At 43.3% G+C, this 22033-nt stretch overlaps 2 protein-coding genes across 2 annotated transcripts in view; one reads left to right on the plus strand and one right to left on the minus strand.

The window, feature by feature from the left end:
* Nucleotides 1-147: 147 nt before the first annotated feature.
* On the plus strand, nucleotides 148-5459 carry EIF6 (eukaryotic translation initiation factor 6). Its single transcript, XM_040575339.1, has 6 exons — nucleotides 148-347; nucleotides 423-508; nucleotides 1671-1846; nucleotides 3142-3318; nucleotides 3948-4129; nucleotides 5246-5459. Exons 1-6 carry the CDS (start codon nucleotides 241-243, stop codon nucleotides 5253-5255), a joined length of 738 nt encoding a protein of 245 aa, XP_040431273.1. The 5' UTR covers nucleotides 148-240; the 3' UTR covers nucleotides 5256-5459.
* Nucleotides 5460-9487: 4028 nt separating this feature from the next.
* MMP24 (matrix metallopeptidase 24) overlaps nucleotides 9488-22033 on the minus strand; it is a 50595-nt gene continuing 38049 nt past the window's right edge. Inside the window, exons 6-9 of the mRNA XM_040575338.1 lie at nucleotides 18536-18750; nucleotides 15872-16010; nucleotides 13699-13965; nucleotides 9488-11466 (exon numbers count right to left, since the gene is read on the minus strand). Coding sequence (XP_040431272.1) covers nucleotides 11129-11466; nucleotides 13699-13965; nucleotides 15872-16010; nucleotides 18536-18750 — 959 coding nt within the window. The 3' untranslated portion in view covers nucleotides 9488-11128. The remainder of the gene's footprint in view (nucleotides 11467-13698; nucleotides 13966-15871; nucleotides 16011-18535; nucleotides 18751-22033) is intronic.

A 22033-nucleotide genomic window follows, 5' to 3' on the forward strand; every position in this document is an offset into this window, starting at 1 on the left:
GGACCCGAAGAATCGCGACAGGTCGGGGCCGGGGCCGGGACCGGGGCCGGGACCGGGACCGGGACCGGGGCCGGGGGCGGCTCCCGCCTCGCGGCGGGGAGAGCGCCCGCTCCTCCCGGCGGGCGGCGGCGCTGTTCCGCCGGGCGCTGCCGGGGCCGCCCCGCCCGCTGCCTTCCGCCCGCCGCCGGGGTCGGAAGCGGCGGTGCCGCGTGGGGTCGCGCCGTGTTCCCGTCCGCCGCGATGGCCGTCCGCGCCAGCTTCGAGAACAACAACGAGCTGGGCTGCTTCGCCAAGCTCACCAACGCCTACTGCCTCGTGGCTATCGGCGGCTCCGAGAACTTCTACAGGTGAGGGAGCCGCGAGGGCCCGGCCCGGCCCGGCGGGCCCCGCGGCTTACCCCTAACGGCTCCTTCTCCTTCCAGCGTCTTCGAGGGGGAGCTCTTCGGGACCATCCCGGTGGTGCACGCCTCCATCGCCGGCTGCCGCATCATCGGCAGGATGTGTGTGGGTAGGTGGCGGGGGTCCCCGGCCTCGGGGCCCGCAGGTGGGCGTGCTCGGCTGGGAGTCGGAAAAAGCCGCGTGCTGCTGGTGCTGGAAAACGCCGCGGTCTTGACTGGGCTGGGGAGGCCAACGAGCGGCACCCCTCATCCAGGATTACGCTGTGTGAAGAGAAGGAGCAGAGCTGTAGGAAGTGAAGCTCACCCAATTAAAAATCACAGAATGGTTTGGGTTGGAAGGGACCGCAAAGCCCATCCAGTTCCAACCCCCTGCCATGGGCAGGGACACCACCCACTAGATCAGGTTGCTCAGGGCCTCATCCAGCCTGGCCTTGAACACTGCCAGGGATGGGGCATCCACAGCTTCTCTGGGCAACCTGTGCCAGTGCCTCACCACCCTTACAGTGAAGAATTTCCTCCTCCATTGCTAAAAAGCAAACAAACAAACAAAAAAACAGGGTAATAAAGGGCGTCTGCTTTTCAAGGCCTGAAGACAGGTTATGGATGCACATAAATCTGCTTTCTGGTAAACTGGGAGAAGCCATTCAATTTTTTTCTGAAGGTTAATGGTTCAGGGCCAGTACTGGAGGGGTGAGTGCAAGGGAGACATTACAGATGTGAAGGTCAAAGAAAATTCTTTCACTTGTCTCCAGCTAGTGGTATACTATTCAGAAGAGCATGCTTTGTGCTTTCTTTTTGTTCCTGAAAAAAAAAAATGTCTTTGTTACCATGGTAACATTACCGAATGTTACCACTTTGCTAAAGGAGAGTAACAAAATCAAGTGGAATCTGTAGGCTTTGTGAGGACAACCAGCATCTACTGGGGGAAATTTCATAACAAAGTGTTTCGTTGAGAACCTTGTGTTTCCTTTGGTTCTGTCAAAAAAGAGTAGTGAATAAAAGTAGTTTCATTTACCCATTTATATTGTTTAAGTTTGTGCTTCATCCTGGCTTTCCCTCACCTGTGGTGCTGTGTTATTTTCAAGTGGTCATGTTATTTTGTTTAGGCTGATTTGTGGGCTTGAAATGAACAGATGGGGCGGGGCAGTTCCAGCCTTTTTCTGAACTGCAGTAAAGTAGTAAGCACAATGGGAATAGTTGCTTTTAAAATTACTTTAATGTGGAATTGTTTTTCTTTTTTATATATTACTTTCCTTTTTTTGGTCATTTTAGGGAACAGGCACGGGCTGTTGGTCCCAAGCAGTACAACAGACCAAGAGCTTCAACATATCCGCAATAGCCTTCCAGATTCTGTACGAATTCAGCGAGTAGAAGAGCGTCTGTCAGCACTAGGCAATGTCACTACCTGCAATGACTACGTAGCTCTTGTTCATCCAGATCTTGACAGGGTATACAGCTCTTATGCTTTTACATTCCTTATGGATGCATCTGAAATTATTCTGAAGCTGCAATTGGAGTTTGTAGCTATTGAGGCATACTATAAGTAGCATGAATTTCAGAAGAGTTATGCTAACAGTTGAGCTAATATTGTGTAGGAAGCTCTGCTGCCTCACATTTCCTTTCTTCTTGGGAGAGAAATCACAGAATTGGATTTGGGACTTCTGACTCTGTTTCAGTTGATCTCCCTCTTCTCCTGTAGTTTTCGTTATTTGTGAATGTGGAGCCTGCTGTAAATTTAGTGTGTGCTCTCGTTTGGCATACTGTAGTTAATGGTGGGAAGCCGTGGGATGTGGAAGTTACTTGTCCAGTGCAGTTTGCTATGCGTATGTAAAATTGACTGAAAAAAGAGCATCTATGTGTGTAATATATAAAGAGCGTAACAAATTTGATCAGGACTATAGCAGTAGTTACAAAATGCTGCTGATCAAGTTGAAATTTCTAATAGTTGGAAGAGACCATAGATGATGCAGTGTGTGTGTTTACAGTAAGGTAAAAGAAAAGTGGAAGTTCCTGTATGAAAGTTAAAAACAAGGGCGGGGGAGATGAAGTTGCTGCCAGTTTATGTTTGAGAGCTGATACTTTAATAGCACTAGAGAGGTGAGTTGTGTGGCTATAGGTACTGAAGGTCCTGATGTTTTCTTTCAGTTTATGCTAATGGTGACAGAAATGGGGAGTGCAAAGAAAACAAAAAAGGTCAAGGTAAAAGCCTTTGCAGGCAACAGTCTTTGCAGCATACTATGTTTTAAGTAAGTGTAAAAAGTGTGGTGAGATGGCCAGAAAGGGAGAAATCAAAACCAATTACAATGAAAACCTGCTGAGCTTTATCTGGAAGGGAAAGAAGTTCTTAGAGTTACGCAGAAGGTTAAGACAGTACTCAGGTCTGGGACAAAAAAGGACTGATTCACAGGGGAATACCTACACAACAGGTGTTGACACACAGGTGTACTGCCAACACCCTTCAGAAAAAGGGGAGGAAGAGCATTTCTCAGTGGTGGTGTGTTTAGTTATAGTAGTCTGGCTTCCAGCTCAAGTGTGCACAGGTAAGTGGAAACACCTCTGGAGTACAGAGGTTGATCGAGAAGAGTAAGAGCATTTTATGATGATTTGATTGCGATGGGTGGTGAAAGTGTGAGCAGGCCTTCAAAGGGAGGATCCCAGCTAGTTGTTCTTTGCAAGAATAGCTTGAGTTCAAATTCTACCATACCATTTTCCTGAGGATTTTGTTCTCTTTCTCTGTTCACAGGAAACTGAAGAGATCTTGGCAGATGTACTAAAGGTTGAAGTATTCAGGCAGACTGTAGCAGATCAGGTGCTGGTAGGAAGTTACTGTGTTTTTAGTAATCAAGGAGGAATTGTGCACCCCAAAACTTCAATTGATGATCAGGATGAACTGTCTTCATTGCTCCAGGTTCCACTTGTGGTAAGGCATTTGTGGGGTGTGTTTTTTCTTGCTGCTCCCTTCCATCTCATTTTTTGGTTTTAAAGATTCTGCAGTCTCATGGGCTCCTAGGTACTGTTTTCACTGCAGGGCTGTTCCAAAAGGGAGATGAGGAGAAGTCCTGAAGGAGGCCAGTCTTCTGAGACGTTTTCTCCACCTTTTCTGAGTTTGAATAAGCTGCAACGAGCCTTTAGTTTGCTTCTGAAACATTGCTCTGCTGAGATTATGCAAGATTTGCTGATCCATTCATATGGAATATGAAATTGTCTGGTTTGGCTAAAGGCACATTTCAAAAAAATCTAGTAATAAAACCCTGTGCTGACTCAGTTGGATTCATTAATTTCAGGATTGCTATGCCTTTATGCTTGTTTGTTAGATTTGTTATTTTTGACTGAATGTCACAAAATGTTCTTTCCAGATACTGCAGGCTATTGTCTGTTGACTTTTAAGTGTTTAAGTAAAATCTTTGTTGATGACAGAAGCTTTAATCTTTTCAGGGGTGTGAGTTGAGGCCCTCTGCTTAAGACCTAGTAATAAGAAAGCGTAACAAAATGTGGTTATGTTGGTGTGCTCTGCAAACTCCTACTGATTTTTTTATTTTTTTTTCCTAGGCTGGAACAGTGAATCGTGGCAGTGAGGTCATTGCAGCAGGAATGGTTGTAAATGACTGGTGTGCCTTCTGTGGACTGGACACAACCAGCACAGAGCTCTCTGTCATTGAGAGTATCTTCAGGTTGAACGAAGCTCAGCCAAGTACCATTGCTACCAATATGAGAGATTCCTTGATTGACAGGTAAGGAGGATACAGCTTCGTCTATAATAGTAGTCAAAACAGGCAAGATTTTACCATAAGGAAGCTATAAAACTAGCTGTTTTTCAAAGTTGATTTCTCTCTTAGCTTCCTCTTTGCTTTTATTGGGTTACTGACGAGAATTACCTCGTTGCAGAAAGGTTTGTTTTATGTAGTTGATAAGCATTCTTGGTCATGCATGGAAAGCATAACAGTTCTTGTTGCAGTTAGAATTGCAAGAATTTTTTTTCTGAGGAAACATAAAAGTAGCCACTTCAACTTCCAGATACTTTTGTTCTAAATGCCAGTGCTAAGCTTATGACACCTATGAATTTTGTTTATTTACTTATTTATTAATGGAAAACAAATCTTGTTTTAAAAGTTAAAATGCCAGTAACTTTGCTTGACATCTTGGCTTTTTTTTTTTTTTTTAAGCCTTTATGTCAAAGGTTTTGTCTAAGTTATTGCTTAGTGGAATGCAGGTTTTCTTTTTTTTTTTTTCTGCCTGGACTGGTAGTGATAGAGGACCTTCCCCATTTGTTGATGTATGCAAAAAATTTTACAGGGTTTAGGCATTTCTATACGTGAATGTCCAATGCGAACTTTATTTGGACTTTCAACTGATTGTAACTCTTATCATTGCTGTAATGCTAGAGGTGTGCTCTTGAGCTACTTAGGCCACTGCAATTTAGTTACAGAGTTCTCAGTTCTCATAAAAATGTATGGGAATGGTTTATGGCATAGAGAAAGAATAAGGAATTCCTTCAATGAAGAACTGTTTGAAAGAGTTATTCGTACCTTCACAGTTCCTGTGTAAAGGCCTGGTGCTTCTGAGCACAGCATAAAACCATAATTAAACTTCTGCTAAGCTTTTAATAACTGCTTGGACAAGACTGATTTTGTTGCCTTTGCCAACTTGACAAATGTGTTCTTAGAGCTAGCTGTTAGCAGTCACCAGGTCTCCTTCACTCTTTTCACAAACTCGTATGTTCTAGGAAGGCAAATTTGCTACTGGTCCTTTGTAAGTGGAGGTTGAGAACTGACTATACTGGTGTTTGGAAATGTTTTCTGCACTCTGGCACTCATTTGCTAAATCTCATTTCTGTTTTTTCTTTTTAGCTTGACATGAGCAGTGTTGGTTCAGGAAGCTCCTAAGAAGTGAAGTGTCAAGCAGCACTTTGGATTACAGACATCTAGATCTTCTGTTGTTTCTGCAGGCCCAGCACCGGGAGGAGGCTACCAAAAAAATTTGTAGTGTTTTGTAAACTAAGTATTGTTGCAAAACGTGACAAATAACATATCTAAGTTACAAATATGGAATGCTTTCTAACCCTTTGCTAATGTTCTCCAGTTTTTCTTCAGCTGTGCTTTCTTTCTTTGTGATGCTGACCGAGGCCCTCAATTTAGCCCACAATATTTACTTCTGTCTTTTGGATATTGATCACTAGAGATTGTTTTGCCTTATATAGCAGATCGGTGTTCTGCTGCACAGAAGGCTGTTTAAGCACGTATATGGCACTGCCTTCTCTTTTCACAGTCTTGCTGAAGAGTGATATTTCTGCTGTAAGTGAACTTAAGAGCCCCTTGCGTTTTCTATACCAAAAACATAGTAGTTTACTTGCCAAAAAAGAATTCAGAAAGCATCACCTGCTCTTGTGACCTGACTTGCAGCTATTCTCATAGGGCTGGTGATTCTGAAGTGATTAGCTCAGATTAGAAATGGAGTTTCTCTAAGAAGTCAATACAGGGACTTAACAGCCAAGTGTGACTGCTTCCAAAGCAGTGGTATTTGATCTGGTGTCTGCGGATGTCTGGTGACATATATGCTACTTCAGAGGCATCTGCAAAAGAGCCTTGAAAAACGTGCAGTTGCCAGTAGGCTTAAATGTGCTGTACAGGAGTTGGCCACCTACACTGGAAAACTCTTAGAAGTCAGCACATCAAAAAGGGTTGAAGAATGTCATCTTGAGTTACCTTGAAGACAAAGGTTAAGTAATGCAGTTCTAAACAGTTATTGCATTCAGTAATATGTTTTGGGCTTGGGAGCTTGCTATTGAAGAGTTCTGCCTTTGTTTAGCAGTGACGGTGATGTAAATGCTGCTTTCAGGTAGAAGATAGTCGTTTACTTCTAAACACAGCTGTTGCTCCTTGATCTCTCATTTCAGTTGCTTTTCTTGTGCTTGCTTGTTACAGGTATGCTGAAGGCATACAAATGCCTCTACTTCCTCTCCAAAGGGTATGTGGAAGCTGCCTGCTTGCTTCCATATAGCTGTATTATTCTCAGCTGGATTCTCTTGAGGAGTGCAGTCGTGAAGGCAGTTTGGGCAGAACTCTTTTTTTTGGCCCTGGTGTTTCAGGCTCTGTAGAACATTAAATAAACCTCCACATATGTTGGACTATCTGGATGTTTAGGGAACGATTTATAAGTTTTGGGTTGATTAAAGGTTGTTCCTCAGACTTTTAAGTGAGGATTGGCATAGGATTGTCTCTGATCATAGCAAGCCCTGTTATCTAGCTTGTCTAGAATGGTGACAGGCAGGGGCTGCCATTTCCAGACAGCTTGCCTGCTCTCTGCCACTGGAGAAGCCTGTAAGCAGGTTATAGTTCTTCATATAATTTGGCTAACAATTTCTGGTGTCTATGGCCCCTTTAATGCAGTGGACAACCTTTTTTGTCACTGACTCCAGGTCTCTTCCTCTTAGCAAATCTCAGTATTTAGAGTCAGGAACTGGTTTTCTTTGGTCACCTCATAGGGCTCTGATTAGGAATAAATGGTAAAGTCTGACCATCGCTGTGGGTGTTAGCATATATTCATCAAGTGTGAAATGAGTAAGACTGCAGTTTTTGTCTCTACTTTTTTTTTTTTTAATTACAGTCATTATGCAGAAATCCTAGTTTGTATTAGTGAACTTGATACGTGTTTAAAATTGCTTAGAGGTAAGCAAGAAGTAATCCAGTTTCTGTGAAATCCAAATCCTTAAATAAGAAAGATACTGGGACAGTGTTGGTGATAGAAATATGCCAAAGAGTAAGAGACAGAAGAATAGGGTATTGCTAACTGTGATGTATGACCTCCTATGAATATTGCATTGAAACGTGGGAACTGGAAGGTGGCAAACATGTTATCACTTCTAAACAAAGGGTTTGTGGGAATTCTGAACTAGTAAGGTTGACCTGTGTACAAAGAAAACTATCAGAAACTGTATTAAAGAGTGAAAGTAGTAGAAACATGGATACATGATAGCATGCAAGAGCATAAACTTGGTGCTTTAATGGCAAGTCCCACAAAGCCTATGGAGTTATTTAAAGATGAAGTTTCTTTGTAATCTGTTGAACTTCCGAAAGGTATTTGCAAGGTTTTGTGCCAAAGGCTTTTAAAGACCCTGGATAATCCTATGGAATGAGAGGGAGGCCCTTTTGTGTGTTAGAGGATGGGGGAAAAAGAGCAAAAGGCTGAATTTTTCACTGGATTTTTATAGGGAGCTCTGCTGGAAGCCATGATGTTCAGCTTATTGTGTCCTGTTTAAGGACAGGCAGTGGATTAGTGGAGCGAAGTTTACTCAAAATGACTCATTCTGACTAATAGGGATGAGGACTGACTGATGTGGTGATGGAAAGGTGTGAGATGGGAGTTTCCCTTGAGGTTTAATGACTAATTACAAGGCAGAAGCTGATCCTTCTAAGAGTGGAGGTCCACCTCTGTTCTGACTGTAGCAATTGTATAACTGTAGTGATTAATTGCTGATTATATTTCCCTGCATATTTATCTGGAAAAATGAATGTACTTTTACTGGTGATCAAATTATTCACGGTCAAATTGTGGAGGAAAAAAATATTGAGTGAAAAAAAAATGGGCTGCTACTTGGAGGAGCTGAAACTGCTGTGCTCAAGGTAAGCATGCCAGGACTCTCTTCTGTACAAATGACCCATACTGCAGGGCAGTGTATATCAGTTGAGTAAGCACTGATGTTCCCTGCACCCCTGTGGTGGCAATGTGTCCTGGTGCTGTGTGTCCAGACAAGAACTGGAACATGGCCACCTGTCCCTGGAGGTGCTGATGGAAGGCATGCTGAGTCAGTACTCGGGTGATGTGCTTGTTTTGCATTGGACAGGATCTCAGCAAAAAGCTCAGACATGGGAATATAAGGAACTGTTCCCTACGTGAATATTAACATTTGTGTCTGGATCCAGGTCACTCCAGGATTGCGCAGGTGTTAATCTAACTAAAAGTGAGATGACAATGGAGTGAACTGGGTTGTACTTGCAGAGTAAATTGGCCAACTGCTCACCTACCTGCCTCAGCCCTCCCAAGTGCCAACGCTTGTAGCTGTTGAGGGCTGTTTCTCAGCAACTAAAATGCTTACAGAAACATCTTATGCCCCTGGAAATCACGGACAAATATATAACATTTACCTGCACCCAGCGGGTGCACTGAACAAGCAGTTCAGTGTGCATCAGCAGCCAGTTACAAGGTGGTTATAAAAGGCACCAAACTATTTCTCCAGTTCTTTAAAGCATCAGTTCTTCATGGAACACTGGACTCTGGCACTATAGGGCAGAAGGCTTACCTTATTGCAGTAGGGTGCCTGATTTTACAGGGCAATATATAGCTGTCTGAGGAAACAGTTGAGCTTGCTTCAGACCAGCATCATGCACATGCTACGCTACTTGTACAACTTGGCACTAAGTATAAGATTTTGAAGAAAAATATCTACAGTTGGGCAGTAGGAAAAAAAAAAACACCCCTCCCCCACACCACCAAAAACAGACATTTCTCTAGGTTGTTTTTTTTTTTTTTCTTTTTTTAATGATGGCTGTTGGAAGTTGCTCAAAGGTTTGGGCTGTCACGGTCCCAGAAGAGATGGCAGCGTACAGATGAGTTTGATGTGCCATGTGGCTGTGGCATTCATAGTGTGCATTCTACCACATATATAGTACACATAGCAACATACAGAGTAGCATGTGGGGGAGAGTGTCTAATTAGTAGCTCTGATTTCATTTGGTCCTTTGCACTCCTTCATCCATCATGAGACATAACCACATTTTTTCACTAAAATTCAGTTTTGCATCTACTAGCTTCTCGCTTATTTCATAATATGTTTGTAATACTTTTTAAACACAATAAACAGCGTGGCTATGGAAATTAATTATGAAAGACAAAATACAGTTTGGGACCACGTTATGCAGTCCTAGCGGGCTTCACTAAGAAGTATCTATTTGTCTATCTGGCTTAATCATAGCAATAGTTGAATCCTAGTTAGAAATGCAGAATGCTACCAATCTTTCTGCTTCTTCATTCCTCATCATTGTAATTACAAATATTTATAGCATGTTTGTCAAGAAAATAAAAATCCTTGGATTTTTTTCCATAGCTGACATGGAGCTGTACTTTTCTATACTACTTGGACATTCCGTGCATTGAACTTCCATTGCACTGAATAAAAGGTTACAGTTATAGGCAGAGGGCTTACACTCATCACCTATTCCCTATAGTGAGCGTGCAAAGCAGTTCATACGCTTACATGAATGGCACTTTTGTACTGGGCAGGACTTCACCGTTAGATTGCATTGTAAGAGACTCTTCCGCTCTTATTTAACATGGTAGGAGTATTGGCATCAATAAGAAAATGGACTAAGTTTGTGGTTAGGACACAAAATCCGAAACCATTTACAGTTGTAACAGGGATAAGCAGAAGCTACTGTTGTGGGGAGAGTTGTGAAAAGTTACTAACTGAAAGTTCAGGTTTATATTTAGTCTTTACCTGATTTTTATGGCTCTGTCAAATGTGGCTAGTGACGAACTCATTCTACTGTGTAGCATGCTTCCTTTGGTCCTTGCCAAATACTTGCACGTGAAGAAGTGAGCAAAAACAAACAAACAACAAATTTCAAAGGCATACGATGTTTGTAACATCTACAGGGATTGGATTTAGTTTTATAAACAGGCCTAATTCTTACCGTATCTTGACTATTTCAGCAAAATATACTGACGACCTCACTCCAAAGAAAAAACATTTCCATTTTCCTGAAACCCAACATACAAATTCCACGGTCTAGTTACACATGCCACATAACAACAATTCATCTTTTCCCAGCATCTTAACAGGGGCAGAGTGCAGTCTACATCTGTACATTTTTCGTTATACTGGTAACTATTGGTTCATTGTTTCTGGCTGATGGGAGCTTAAAACAACATCATATAACATCTAAATATTTCATTAATGGCTCCCAAAACAAAAGCATATTCCCCCCCCCCCCTTTTTTTTAGACTCAATTACTTTTTGTCTTTAGATTGTCCCAATCTAGGACTTGATATCACCAAGTAACGTTACGGTGTCTGTTTTGGTGCTTCTTGAGCTTCTGCTCTGCACTCATTTACTTCTTGGAGTACTTAATGGTTCCTCATGCACTGTGCTGAGTGGCAGCATCGATTAGTTATGAATGTACAAAACATCTGACCAGCAGGTATTGGAAAATTGTTTCCAGGTAATTCCCTGTTTTTTGTAATAAACAAAGAAGATCTTTTAGAATGGCTCAGCATCAGAATGTCTTCTTACAGTACTGAATTGTTCCTGTTCATAGATTCCATGATCTTAATTCATTTATGAGACAGCTATTAAAAAAATGGTTCTGTTCAGAGGTGGTTTAGCTACACTGGAGAATGCTGGGTTTAACAGGGAGCACTGATGCAGGGAACTGAAGGAAGTTTCCCAGGTCAGTTGAAACGTTTGAAGAAAATCTGAAGTCTCAAGTCTCTGATGTTTGCAGAGTGAGCCTGTGGAGAATGGCACACCAAGACTGACACGACTGAGGCAGTTAGAAGGAATCAGGCTCCACATTGCAAGGCTGCCTGTATTTTTTCCAGTTTTTCTGCTTCTTTCGGTCCCAGGATGTCCAAAACTTGTAAGTCACTGAAGTAGTTTTGTTTGGTAGGCTTTTTAATGCTTTTTTTTTGTCCATATCCTCATCAGATCAATGAGTTGAAATGTGCAGCTGACTGTGTCATACCCATTCCTGGACAGGTCTTTTGTAATACACAACATTTTGCTGCACCTCTTTGTTTTTAAACTGGAAGATTGTGTACACCAAGACAAGGATACACAGAGACAAAATGCAAGGGATCACAACTGCAATTGCATTTACAGTGCTAGGCACATCGTTTATTGTCACCATAATATCCACATCATCGTGAGGAAGGCGCCTGTCTTTGCTTCTTTCAACATCCTTCTGGTTACAGCCCATCCAGTCTTTGAGGATTGACCGGGGATAGCCTGGCTCCACACTCAGCCTCTGGTTATCAAATTTCCAATACTCCTTCCCTTTGTAGAAGTAAGTATAAACTAGGAGACAAAACAGAGAATATTTCTCATCACACCATTTCCAACAGGTTAAATTGTGCACATGTGAGGGTGTACAGAGAGCCTGAAAGGCTGGAGGGTGGTAGCTCTCTGGGTCAAGAGTGCATTCATCTAGGGTATTCCAAAGCCATGGAAATAAGATGACATTTTTAGAGCCTGATTAGAAGAAGAAACACACTGGAGGGAAGGGATACCATCCAGATAGACCTGGAAAGGCTTGAGATGTGGGCCTGTGCAAACCTCATGAGGCTCAACGAGGCCAAGTGCAAGGTTGTGCACCTGGGCTGGGGCAATCCCAAGCACAAATACAGGCTGGGTGAAGAATGGATTGAGAGCAGCTCTGAGGAGAGGAACCTGGGGGGGTTGGTTGATGGGATGCTCAACATGTGTGCTTGCATCCCAGAAAGCCAACCATATCCTGGGCTGCATCAAAAGAAGTGGGGCCAGTAGGGCGAAGGAGGGGATTGCCCACCTCAGCTCTGCTCTTGCGAGACCCCACATGGAGCACTGTGTTCAGCTCTGGGCCCCCCCCCACATAAAGAGGACATGGACCTGTTGGAGTGCATCCAGACGAGGGCTGCGAGGATCATCAGAGGGCTGGAGCACCTGTCCGATGGAGACAGGCTGAGAGAGTTGGGGTTGTTCAGCCTGGAGAAGAGATGGTTCTGGGGAGACTTCACAGCGGCCTTCCAATACCTTTAGGGGGCCTACAGGAAAGCTGGGGAAGGACTCTGTCAGGGGTTGTAGTGAGGGGACAGGGGGTAATGGCTTTAAACTAAAAGAGGGTAGATTTAGATTAGCTGTAAGGAAGAAGTTCTTTAAGGACAGTGAGACGCTGGCCCAGGCTGCCCAGAGAAGCTGTGGATACCCCATCCCTGGCAGTGCCCAAGGCCAGGCTGGATGGGGCTTTGTGCAGCTTGGGCTGGTGGGAGGGGTCCCTGCCCATGGCAGGGGGTTGGAACTAAATGATCCTTAAGGACCAGTTTCAACCCAAACAATCCTGATTTTATCTACGATTCTCTGATTTGAGAAGCCCTAACTTCTTGTTTGGCTTGTGGGGGCTATGTTGCTCACAGAACACCACTCCCCTTGGCCAAGACAAGCTGATGACAGGATTTAAGCTGTGAATAACAAAAATACTGACCTCACTTCTCTCCACCTAAATTTTAACGTAAGTGTTCTGCAGTGATTTGTTTTTTACTAAAGCATCTGTAATATTTACTCATCATTACCAAGCTGTTAACAGTCTGAAGAATGACAGTGTTTGCCTGGGTGTGATAGTATTTGGCTGGATACACAAGTGTTTCTCTTTACCCCATCTGAGAGAGCAAATACTGAATAAAACGAGTCCTTTTGATGACAGAATCTGAAAGATTTGGACTTAGTTAAGAAAGTCTTGTCCTGCTGCTAATAACAGGCAGATGGTTTATGCTACATGTTGTCTGAAGTATCCCTCATCTCTACAGAGGACTCCAAGATTCCTTTTTTAATCACTCTTAAGTGATTGGGGGGGGGGGGGGAAAGGAAAGGGAAAGGAACAGCGGTGAAAGTGATGGCTCTCCTTTATCTAGTCTCCTGCTTGGCTGGCTGTCGCTGCAGTATTCCAGATGTATTGGAAAGCCCAACCCTAAAGCCCTTGTCTCACACCACAGCCCTCAAGTTAAACAAGGGCTCAATGGACAAACCCCTTCTGTTAGTTCTTCCCCAGTTGGAGGAAGAGGAAGAAATCTTCAAGTCAGAGAAAGAAATGCACTGGAAGGAGCCTCTAGAGGTCCAAACCCATGCTTAGGGCATGTCTAACTTCAAAGTACATCCAGAAGGTTGGAACCTGTAATAGGGAGAGAGCAACTGAGCTAGCTACAGCTACAAGAACAGGAGGAAAAAAAAATAAGGTATGGCATCCTCACAGTCACAGCCTGGGAATGCTTGGTTAGGGACTGTTGTGGAAGCAAAACCAGAAAAGTCCTTTTCCCAACCCAAATTGCTAGTATTAGAGTAATGTGGTTTAGTGGCTTGGAGGTACCTGGGCTGGGATGACGGTCAGGAAGAATTGCAGACTGCCTGTGCTTGCAGGTATCGTTGTGGCCTTGGGCAGCCTGAGATGTGAGTCCTACCTCAGTGGAAAAATTTGAAACGCCCCAAACGCAACAACCCAACTCCTAAGCTAGATGAGATATTATTGACCTAACTTGGATAATGATTACAGATACATACAGCCTTCTTTGCTGATAAAAGCTCCCTGTGGCGCCTGAGGGATTCCTCTCCACACAGTGATGGGCTTTGGGTATCCTGGGTCCGTTGCTCTCTTGTCCTCGTTGTATCTCCAATACCTGTCTCCTTTGAAGAAGTAGGTTTTGCCTACAGGCTCCCAGCGCAAAGCCGTGTCAATGCCTTCCCGGGGCAGACAGTTACCCAGCTCCACCAAACTGTGTGGGTATCCTGGCTCTGCTGTCACTTCTTTAAAAACCCAGTATTTATCTCCTGGAGATGAACAGGGACACAAGCAACAAATGAGTATGCCTAATTAGTAGTTAAAGTTATACAAATGCAAAACACCTACACTGAACTAGAGCATGGTGGTGACTTCTGGGCTTAACTGTATTATGTGAAAAGTTCCTCCTTGGCATTTTAAGCCTGAAACCTTTTGATTTCATTTGACACTCTCTAGCTCTTGTTTTGTGAATGTTAAACAATGCTTTCCCATTCACATTCTCTAGGCCAGTCTTGATTTAAAAGGCTTCTCTCACATCCTGCCTTTGTCAGCTCTCATTCAGGCTGAGGAGTTCTAGGATATTTAATTGTTCCTTGTAGAAGGCCAGTCCATACTTTTTGCTAATTTCCATTGCCTTTCTTAGAGCCTTCTCTAGTTTTAATACATTTTACTGAGCTGAGGGACTGAAGCTGCATGCAGTATATTAGAAGACCACATGTACTTTGCCTCTGTACAGGGGCACGGTGATGCTTTCCAGCTACTCTTCCTTGCTTACAATTTGATTATGTTCAGGAACTGTCACAGCGCAAGGAGCTGATATGGGCCTCACATAAAGATGGCCACATGGACTCTTTAGAGAAAGCACCCATAACACATTTTTCCAGCACCTCGAAAAGATGTGAGCAGATCATGACACAGAAGCTCACATTGCACAGACAGGAAACAATGTGTAGGAAACAGCTGTGTGCCCCTCTTACACTAGAACAAGGACCAGGACTATAAATCAAGTGCCATCTACCTTCCATAAAAGCCACCAACATGCTTTAAGTCAACTAGCCATACTGATGCCTCACTGATCTCATTATGAACAACCTCTTGTTACAGATGTTTAATGGAAGCCTTTGATTAAAGCGCAGTGGCCACAATTAAAGGTCTTCCTCAAGGATACTGACTACATTCTTCCTAGTATTTCCCCAGACTCTTCTGATCAAGGTGTCAAAACCTTCATACCTGTCTAGAAGTGTGGTTTGGGGTTGCCCTGTATCTGGAGAAGCTCCAACACCATGCCACAATATGTTCAAGGAGACAGGCAGGAGCCTCACATTCCCTGAGAAACAGGAACTATTTCTCATTACTTGATGGAAGTCAATATCTACTGAACTATATTAGCTTTATACAGAGATTGTCCTGGCAAGGCCAACCCACACTAAGGAATATGTTAAGGATCGGCTATCACACTGGAAGGTGAAAATCAAAGGAGAACTTTTATGTCTGGCTCAGTTGTTAGAAGGACTAACAACCATTAGTAAAAATGCAGCAAGAATATGTAAGAAAAAGACAGGTCTGTGCTAACAGCCTCCCTATTCCATTTATTCTTGTACAGCCCACCTTGCTTACTGGACTAAAATGTTTTAGGGGTGTTGTCACAGCAACTACCATTGCTAGTGCCTCTAGGGTGGAGAAAATGAGCCCGGTGTGACTCAGCTGCATGGCAAATAGTCACCCAAGCACTTCTGCATGTGGATAGAGATTTTTTCAAGACTGCAGTAGGTCCTGTAGCTGAACTTTCAACCCAAGTTGCAACTGACTGACTCACTGAACTCCCTTTGTAGCAGACTGTGACCCAGGAGAGCAGATCTGTCCCTGAATACGATGGTATATAGGCTAGCAGTATAGGAGGCCGCGCAGCACAAGTGATCTGCACTGTTCTGCAGCAGTCTGCACTTGGCAAATGAGCAAGGAGAGGCGCTGGTTCTGCTGTGCAATGACACATCTTTTCTGCCTCTTTGATTTGAAATCAAAGCTGATAAGTTGGTTAGTGAAACAGGAAACTGGTTGCTGGAAGTGCCCCCTTGGAAAAGGACAGGGATTCAGTGAACCTGTTTTCACCATCTTAATGCTTTAATTGTGTGATGCGAAGCAGGTGTAGCAGGCTCATACTGAAATATACTGTACCTTTGAAGAAAACAAATTTTCCATCAGACCTCTCGTAGGCTGCATCAATCTTTGCGGGAAGGCCTTTCCAGAACTGCTCAATTTGCATGGGATATCCTTCCTGCACCCGGTTGTTGCGCAGACGCCAGAACCAGCGATCCTGAGAAAATCAGAAAGCTCTTCAGACTGTGTACTTTCATCTTGCGATCTGGCATCAAGCACTACTAATCCATGCCTAAGCCTGTAGCCATTAAAGGCAGAAGTCCTGGTTTGGATGAGAGCTCCAATGCTGCCCAACACCAATTCCAGTGAGGGAAGCACTTCATGAGGGAGATGGCAGCCAAAAGGGTAACAAGATGATTATTGGTACTGTGAAAAAGGGTGGACAGAAGGAGAAGAAAAAGAAGCAGAGGGAAGCAAGTTTACAGTTATAAGTGTAATGACCTCCCAGGAGAGCTGTTGCTCAACTATCTGACCTTAGGACAGCCATACAGTGTATGCCACTTGGTGACTGTGTGAAACACACAACTTCCATAGGCACAAAGGAGTTATTAAATATCCCTGTAGATATAAGATCATTAGTTAAAGCCATAGTGGATGCTCAGGGAAGAGTAAGAGGAGGACAGAGTCTGTGATACTTCTCCAAATACCATCCTGGCCTTCAACAATTTTCAATTCAGACATTTTCTGTGGCTGATGTGTTTTGTGCATTTAATAACCTTCCATATTTCCCACTTCACATTCATACCCAGTGGGCAGAGTGAAAGCTTCGGGTATTTTGGGAGCAGGACCATGGTTTTCCAGATGCAAGGTGATCTAACGTAGGTCTTTGAGCAAAGCCTCTTCTTCCCTGGCTGCACTTTATGAGCAAGGTTGACCCAAAATCCCCAAGAGCTGCAAGTATGTTGAGTATTCCCTGAAGCCCAGGGTTTGGTGTATACTATCTCTGGAGGCCATGAGGCTTAATCCCTGTCTGTTACTAGCATTGCTTTCTGTCTTTAAGGGTGGCTTCTCTCTCAGATTAATGGTCTCCGAATTTTCTGCCAATGTGTCCAGTTCACAGAATCATAGAATCATAGAATATCCCAAGTTGGAAGGGACCCATAAGGATCATCGAGTCCAACCCCTGGCACCACACAGGTCTACCCAAAAATTCAGACCATGTGACTAAGTGCACAGTCCAAACGCTTCTTAAACTTCAACAGGCTTGGTGCAGTGACTACTTCCCTGGGGAGCATGTTCCAGTGTGCAACAACCCTCTCGGTGAAGAACCTCTTCCTGATGTCTAGCGTAAACCTCCCCTGCCTCAGCTTGACACCATTCCCGCGGGTCCTAACACTGGTCACTAAAGAGAATAGATCGGTGCCTTCCCCTCCAATCGCCCTCGTGAGGAAGCTGTAGACCGCGATGAGGTCTCCCCTCAGCCTCCTCTTTTCCAGGCTGAGCAGGCCAAGTGACCTCAGCTGGTCTTCATATGTCTTCCCCTCTAGGCCATTCACCATCTTTATAGCCCTTCTCTGGACACTCTCCAACAGTTTCACATCCTTTTTGTACTGTGGTGCCCAAATATCCACACAGTACTCAAGGTGAGGTTGCACCAGTGCAGAGTAGAGTGGGACAATCACTTCCCTCGACCACCTAGCAATGCCGTGCTTGATGCACCCCGGGATATGGTTGGCCCTCCTGGCTGCCAGGGCACACTGCTGGCTCATATTCAACTTGCTGTCAACCACAACCCCCAGATCCCTCTCTGCGGGGCTGCTCTCCAGCGTCTCGTCGCCCAATCTGTACATATAGCCAGGGTTGCCCCGTCCCAGGTGCAGGACCCAGCACTTGCTCTTATTAAACTTTACACTGTTGGTGATCGCTCAGCTCTCCAATCTGTCCAGATCTCTCTGCAAGGCCTTTCCACCCTCAACAGAGTCCACAACTCTGTTCAGTGTCATTGGCAAATTTGCTCAAAACACCTTCTAGTTCTACATCTGAATCGTTTATAAAAACATTGAACAGGACTGGCCCTAAAATGGAGCCTTGGGGGACCCCACTAGTGACCATCCGCCAGCCTGATGTGGCCCCATTTACCACAACCCTTTGAGCCCTACCCATCAGCCAATTGCTCACCCATCGTATGACATTTTTGTTTAGCTGTATGCTGGACATTTTGTCCAGTAGGATCCTATGGGAAACTGTGTCACAAGCTTTACTGAAATCCAAAAGGATCACATCAGCTGGTTTCCCTTGATCTACTGGTTTCCCTTGATTGACTAGATGGGTGATCTTATCATAAAAGGAAATCAAATTTGTTAGGCAGGACCTACCCCTCGTGAAACCATGTTGGCTGGGACCAATGACTGCATTGTCCCCCAACTGCGCTTCAGGAACTTCAAGGATCAACTTCTCCATAATTTTACCAGGCACTGACGTGAGACTGATGAGTTCACTTTTTGGTGAACAGACACCAAATTCTGTTTAGTCCGTAAATCCCATTAGGCATCATTTCAAAATATTACAAAGCCAGTCTGCTTACAGTTCCCTCTAATGTTACTCATTTATCAGCCTCAGAGGAACAGAGCTACCTTTAGAGACATTTCAAATGTAATGGTAACTACCTTATACTTTTATTCATCTTTTCCAGTAATGAAACTAAAGAAAGCCATCCATGAGATAAGCAAGAATTTTTAGTACCTTGAAAACAAACATTTCTCCTCTAAAGAGAGCCACAGTGTTAAAGTTGCCATCACAGATGTTCGGTTTCATGCCAGGAGGAGATGGCCTGTCACCTAGAGGAGGACTAGGAGGTCGTGGCTGTCTCTCGTGTTTTCTTTCCGAAGTCGAGTGAATTCTGCGAACAGGAAGAGTCGGTAAAGGCCTGGTTGGCTCCAAGGGCTCAACAGGAGGACCTAGAATTGAAAAGAAAAATGTTTAGTGAAGTGGGCAGTTTTGGACTTTCTGTGCTTTCCTCAGGTTTTAAAAGGCAACAGGCTGGATGAAGTGTGTTGCGAGGAACGTATATATTCTTTATGAACTATATACATTCCCTAGATCATTCCCTAGAAATGGGAAGCAGAACAAGATGTATACACACATGAAAGAGGTCTCAAAACAAACAAGGGATAAGAACTGAAGAAGAGACAGTATGTTTTTGTAGGTCTTTCCAAGGAGGCTGTAGATAAAAGGAGGATGCACACCAATCACATTCCCAAATGAAATTAAACATAATAGCCATTGAACAGAAATGTTTATTAGTCCATAACAACAACAACCAGAAAAAAGTTATACTGAAGATACTGCTGCAAACTAAGGAAAACTGCAGAGGAATTTAGAAATTAGAAGGCAATTACTTTATCGCAGATTAGTCACTAATCTTCCTCTTCAGAACACCATAGGAACTCCAATGAACAACTGTGATAAGGGCCTTTGCTCTCATTCTGTCATTCAGATGATGCCCGCCCCCCCCTACAAGCACAGCTCTTCCCTTTGATCCTTACCCAGATTATTCTGTGGATCTTACAGGGCTGCAAGAATGTAAAGAACTATAATAAATATAAGCAGCTGAGACTTGGAGCGAAGGTCTGCTTTTGAAATGACTGTCCCACAGGAAAATTTCACTAACAGTGATAGAATCTGGTCCATACCTAATTAAGAAAATCATGGTAAGATTTCTTGTTGCTTCTCAGAGACAGCCCCAAGTTAGCATGACAATAAACAAAAGGCTACAAGAAGCAAGAGATTTGGCAAGTTTTACATTTGATGTAATCAAATAGGATTTGATTTGATTGTTTATTGACATGGATTATGGTTTGCATCTCTTTCTGAAAAGTGATTTTTAAGCAGCTATGTAAAGAGATTGCAGTAAAAAAACTTCCATCACCAGGCAGAACAGGGGCTGACTGCTATCAGTCTCACTGTCTTAGGGGTTCAAGCACTGATGTGCTTCACATCAGCCATATTATTGTACTGGGTGAGGCTTGTCCTCACAGGCCACTGCAAGAATGAGCGTCTTGCCCAAAGCCAGAGAAGGAATCTACTAGTAAGGATTTAGATACTCATGGAGGCTACGCACCTGTGGGATCAGAACAGTTTTGCAGATGAACATTCTGAACTATGGTGCCTAAAATGATAGTTGGGTCTCCAAGCTCACATATCAACTTAGATCTTAAATGTTACATTTTCAAAGGGTTCCTATAATGAACGAGTGCTTAACACGTCCTAGAAGGGTGACTGGGTCAGTGAAAATCATCACAGATAGTGACAAAGAAGTCATCAGAGAAAGTCATCACATTTAATTGTTATTAAGGTTCTAACAAGAATTATGTCCATAGGTTTCACGGATGTTGTGTTCGGAAAGTGCCACTCAGATAGTATAGTCCAACTTCCTGCATAATTAGGCCAGAAACCTCCAGCTGCGAATCCTGTGACAAGTCTAGTGTTTTTGGTGCAGCTACAGCATATTATCCAGGAAGAGACATCTCATTTGGGCTTCAAGTCTTCAAACTTTACAAACTTCAAGATATTACATAAAATATGTAATGCACAAATTGTTCCAGTCATTAAGCCCTGTCACTTCTGAAATCTGTCTGACCTACTGTCTGAATTTGTGCAGGTTTAGATTTGTTTTTTTTTTTTTTTTTCCTTTTCTATCTCTAGTCTCTCAACATGTAAGTGTTTATAGATCTTGATAAGGATGAACTTTAAAGTTCCCTTAATGAGCTAAATGGACCGATTCCATCTGTTGCTACAATGTCTTTTGGTTTTGAGATCTTGAAACTTAAGTCTTTCAGCTGTTTTATAAAGTGTTGCAAATGGATAACTGTATTTCTGTAAGATGACTTGTCCTTACCATGTGGTATTTTGTGCCATCTCTAATTTTTAATAACAATTGTTTTTATTTACTTTTACTCCAGAACTATGATAAAAGACATTGAATATTGTTCATGGAAACTCTTTAGATGAGGATTCTCTGTGTAAAATTATTCTTGGAAAGCTGTCAGATAATTTGCCTACATTAAATGAATAAAAATATTACACTGTTACCTTATATTTCTCATTCTCCTCCATTCTTAGCTGGTCAGTGCCCAGTATCTTAGCAGGCCATAAAGTTCTCTTAAATCAAGTTCCCAAACTGTGATACTGCTATTGCTGATGATCTGTGAATTTTTCCCCAACTGGTATGCAGCAAAGATTTCCAGGTACTGCCTGTCATAGGAGCCAACAGGATTAGTGCCTCCCCCTCTTGTTGGATGGGTCAGTATGGGTGCATCTACACTAGTGTTTCCAATGAGCTCAGGTGTGTGCTTTTGAAGAGAATTTCTCAATCATTTTCAATATCTGTGCCTTCGTTCACATCAAAACACATTAAATAAATTATTTTTGGATGAAGCTGAATTTGAAAAATGCATTTCAGGAGCACATCTAGGATACTGCAGCTGCAAATGGGCATCACAGGGAAAGGCTAGAGATAATCCACAGTAACCCCATTCCCCCAGATGCTTACAGAGTAAGTGTCAAGTCCTCAGCACTCTGTAACACCATCCCTAAATAACTGCTGCATCTACAGATGTGCTAGTATTTTTCTTGCTAACAGCCATAGATGTTGTTTGCTAATACAGCCATAGGCAACGTATTGTCATGTGAAGTATGTGCAAAAGCAACTCCTGCAATGAGCTACACACTAGCTGGCACTTCTGATTTAGGCTGGAAAGCTCATGGAAGTAGGACTGAGTTGGTACAGTGGGACATGCTGCCAGAGGAAGGGATGGGAATGCGGAAAGGTCCCAGGCTGATCTTATACACTGAAGGCCAGAGTTCTGGTTTGTTCAGCTGTGACACGGGAACACGGTCTTCAGCTCTTGCTTTGACAGATTAAATGGGCCAAGAAACTGGAGGCCTGTTTTGTCTGCCCAAATATGTTGCAAAATCTCATTTGGATTCCTGTGCCAGCAGACTGCTGCAAAGTTCACCTTTCTAAACGAGATTGCAACATGTTGCTACAATAGCGCAACAGAGGTGTAGTTATTTGTTCCCTGCTCTGCAAGAGGCTAACGTGCTGACCAAATCAAAGATGCATTTCTGTTGCCATATATGGATCAGAAAAGCTTCTTTGGTTGCCAGTTTAATTGATATGGTGGAGCATTTTCATAAGACACCTATTTGGTAGTTTGTGGAGGACCACCAACTGTTTCA

Source organism: Cygnus olor, chromosome 16 (assembly GCF_009769625.2).
Source record: "Cygnus olor isolate bCygOlo1 chromosome 16, bCygOlo1.pri.v2, whole genome shotgun sequence".
Lineage (NCBI taxonomy): Eukaryota > Metazoa > Chordata > Aves > Anseriformes > Anatidae > Cygnus > Cygnus olor.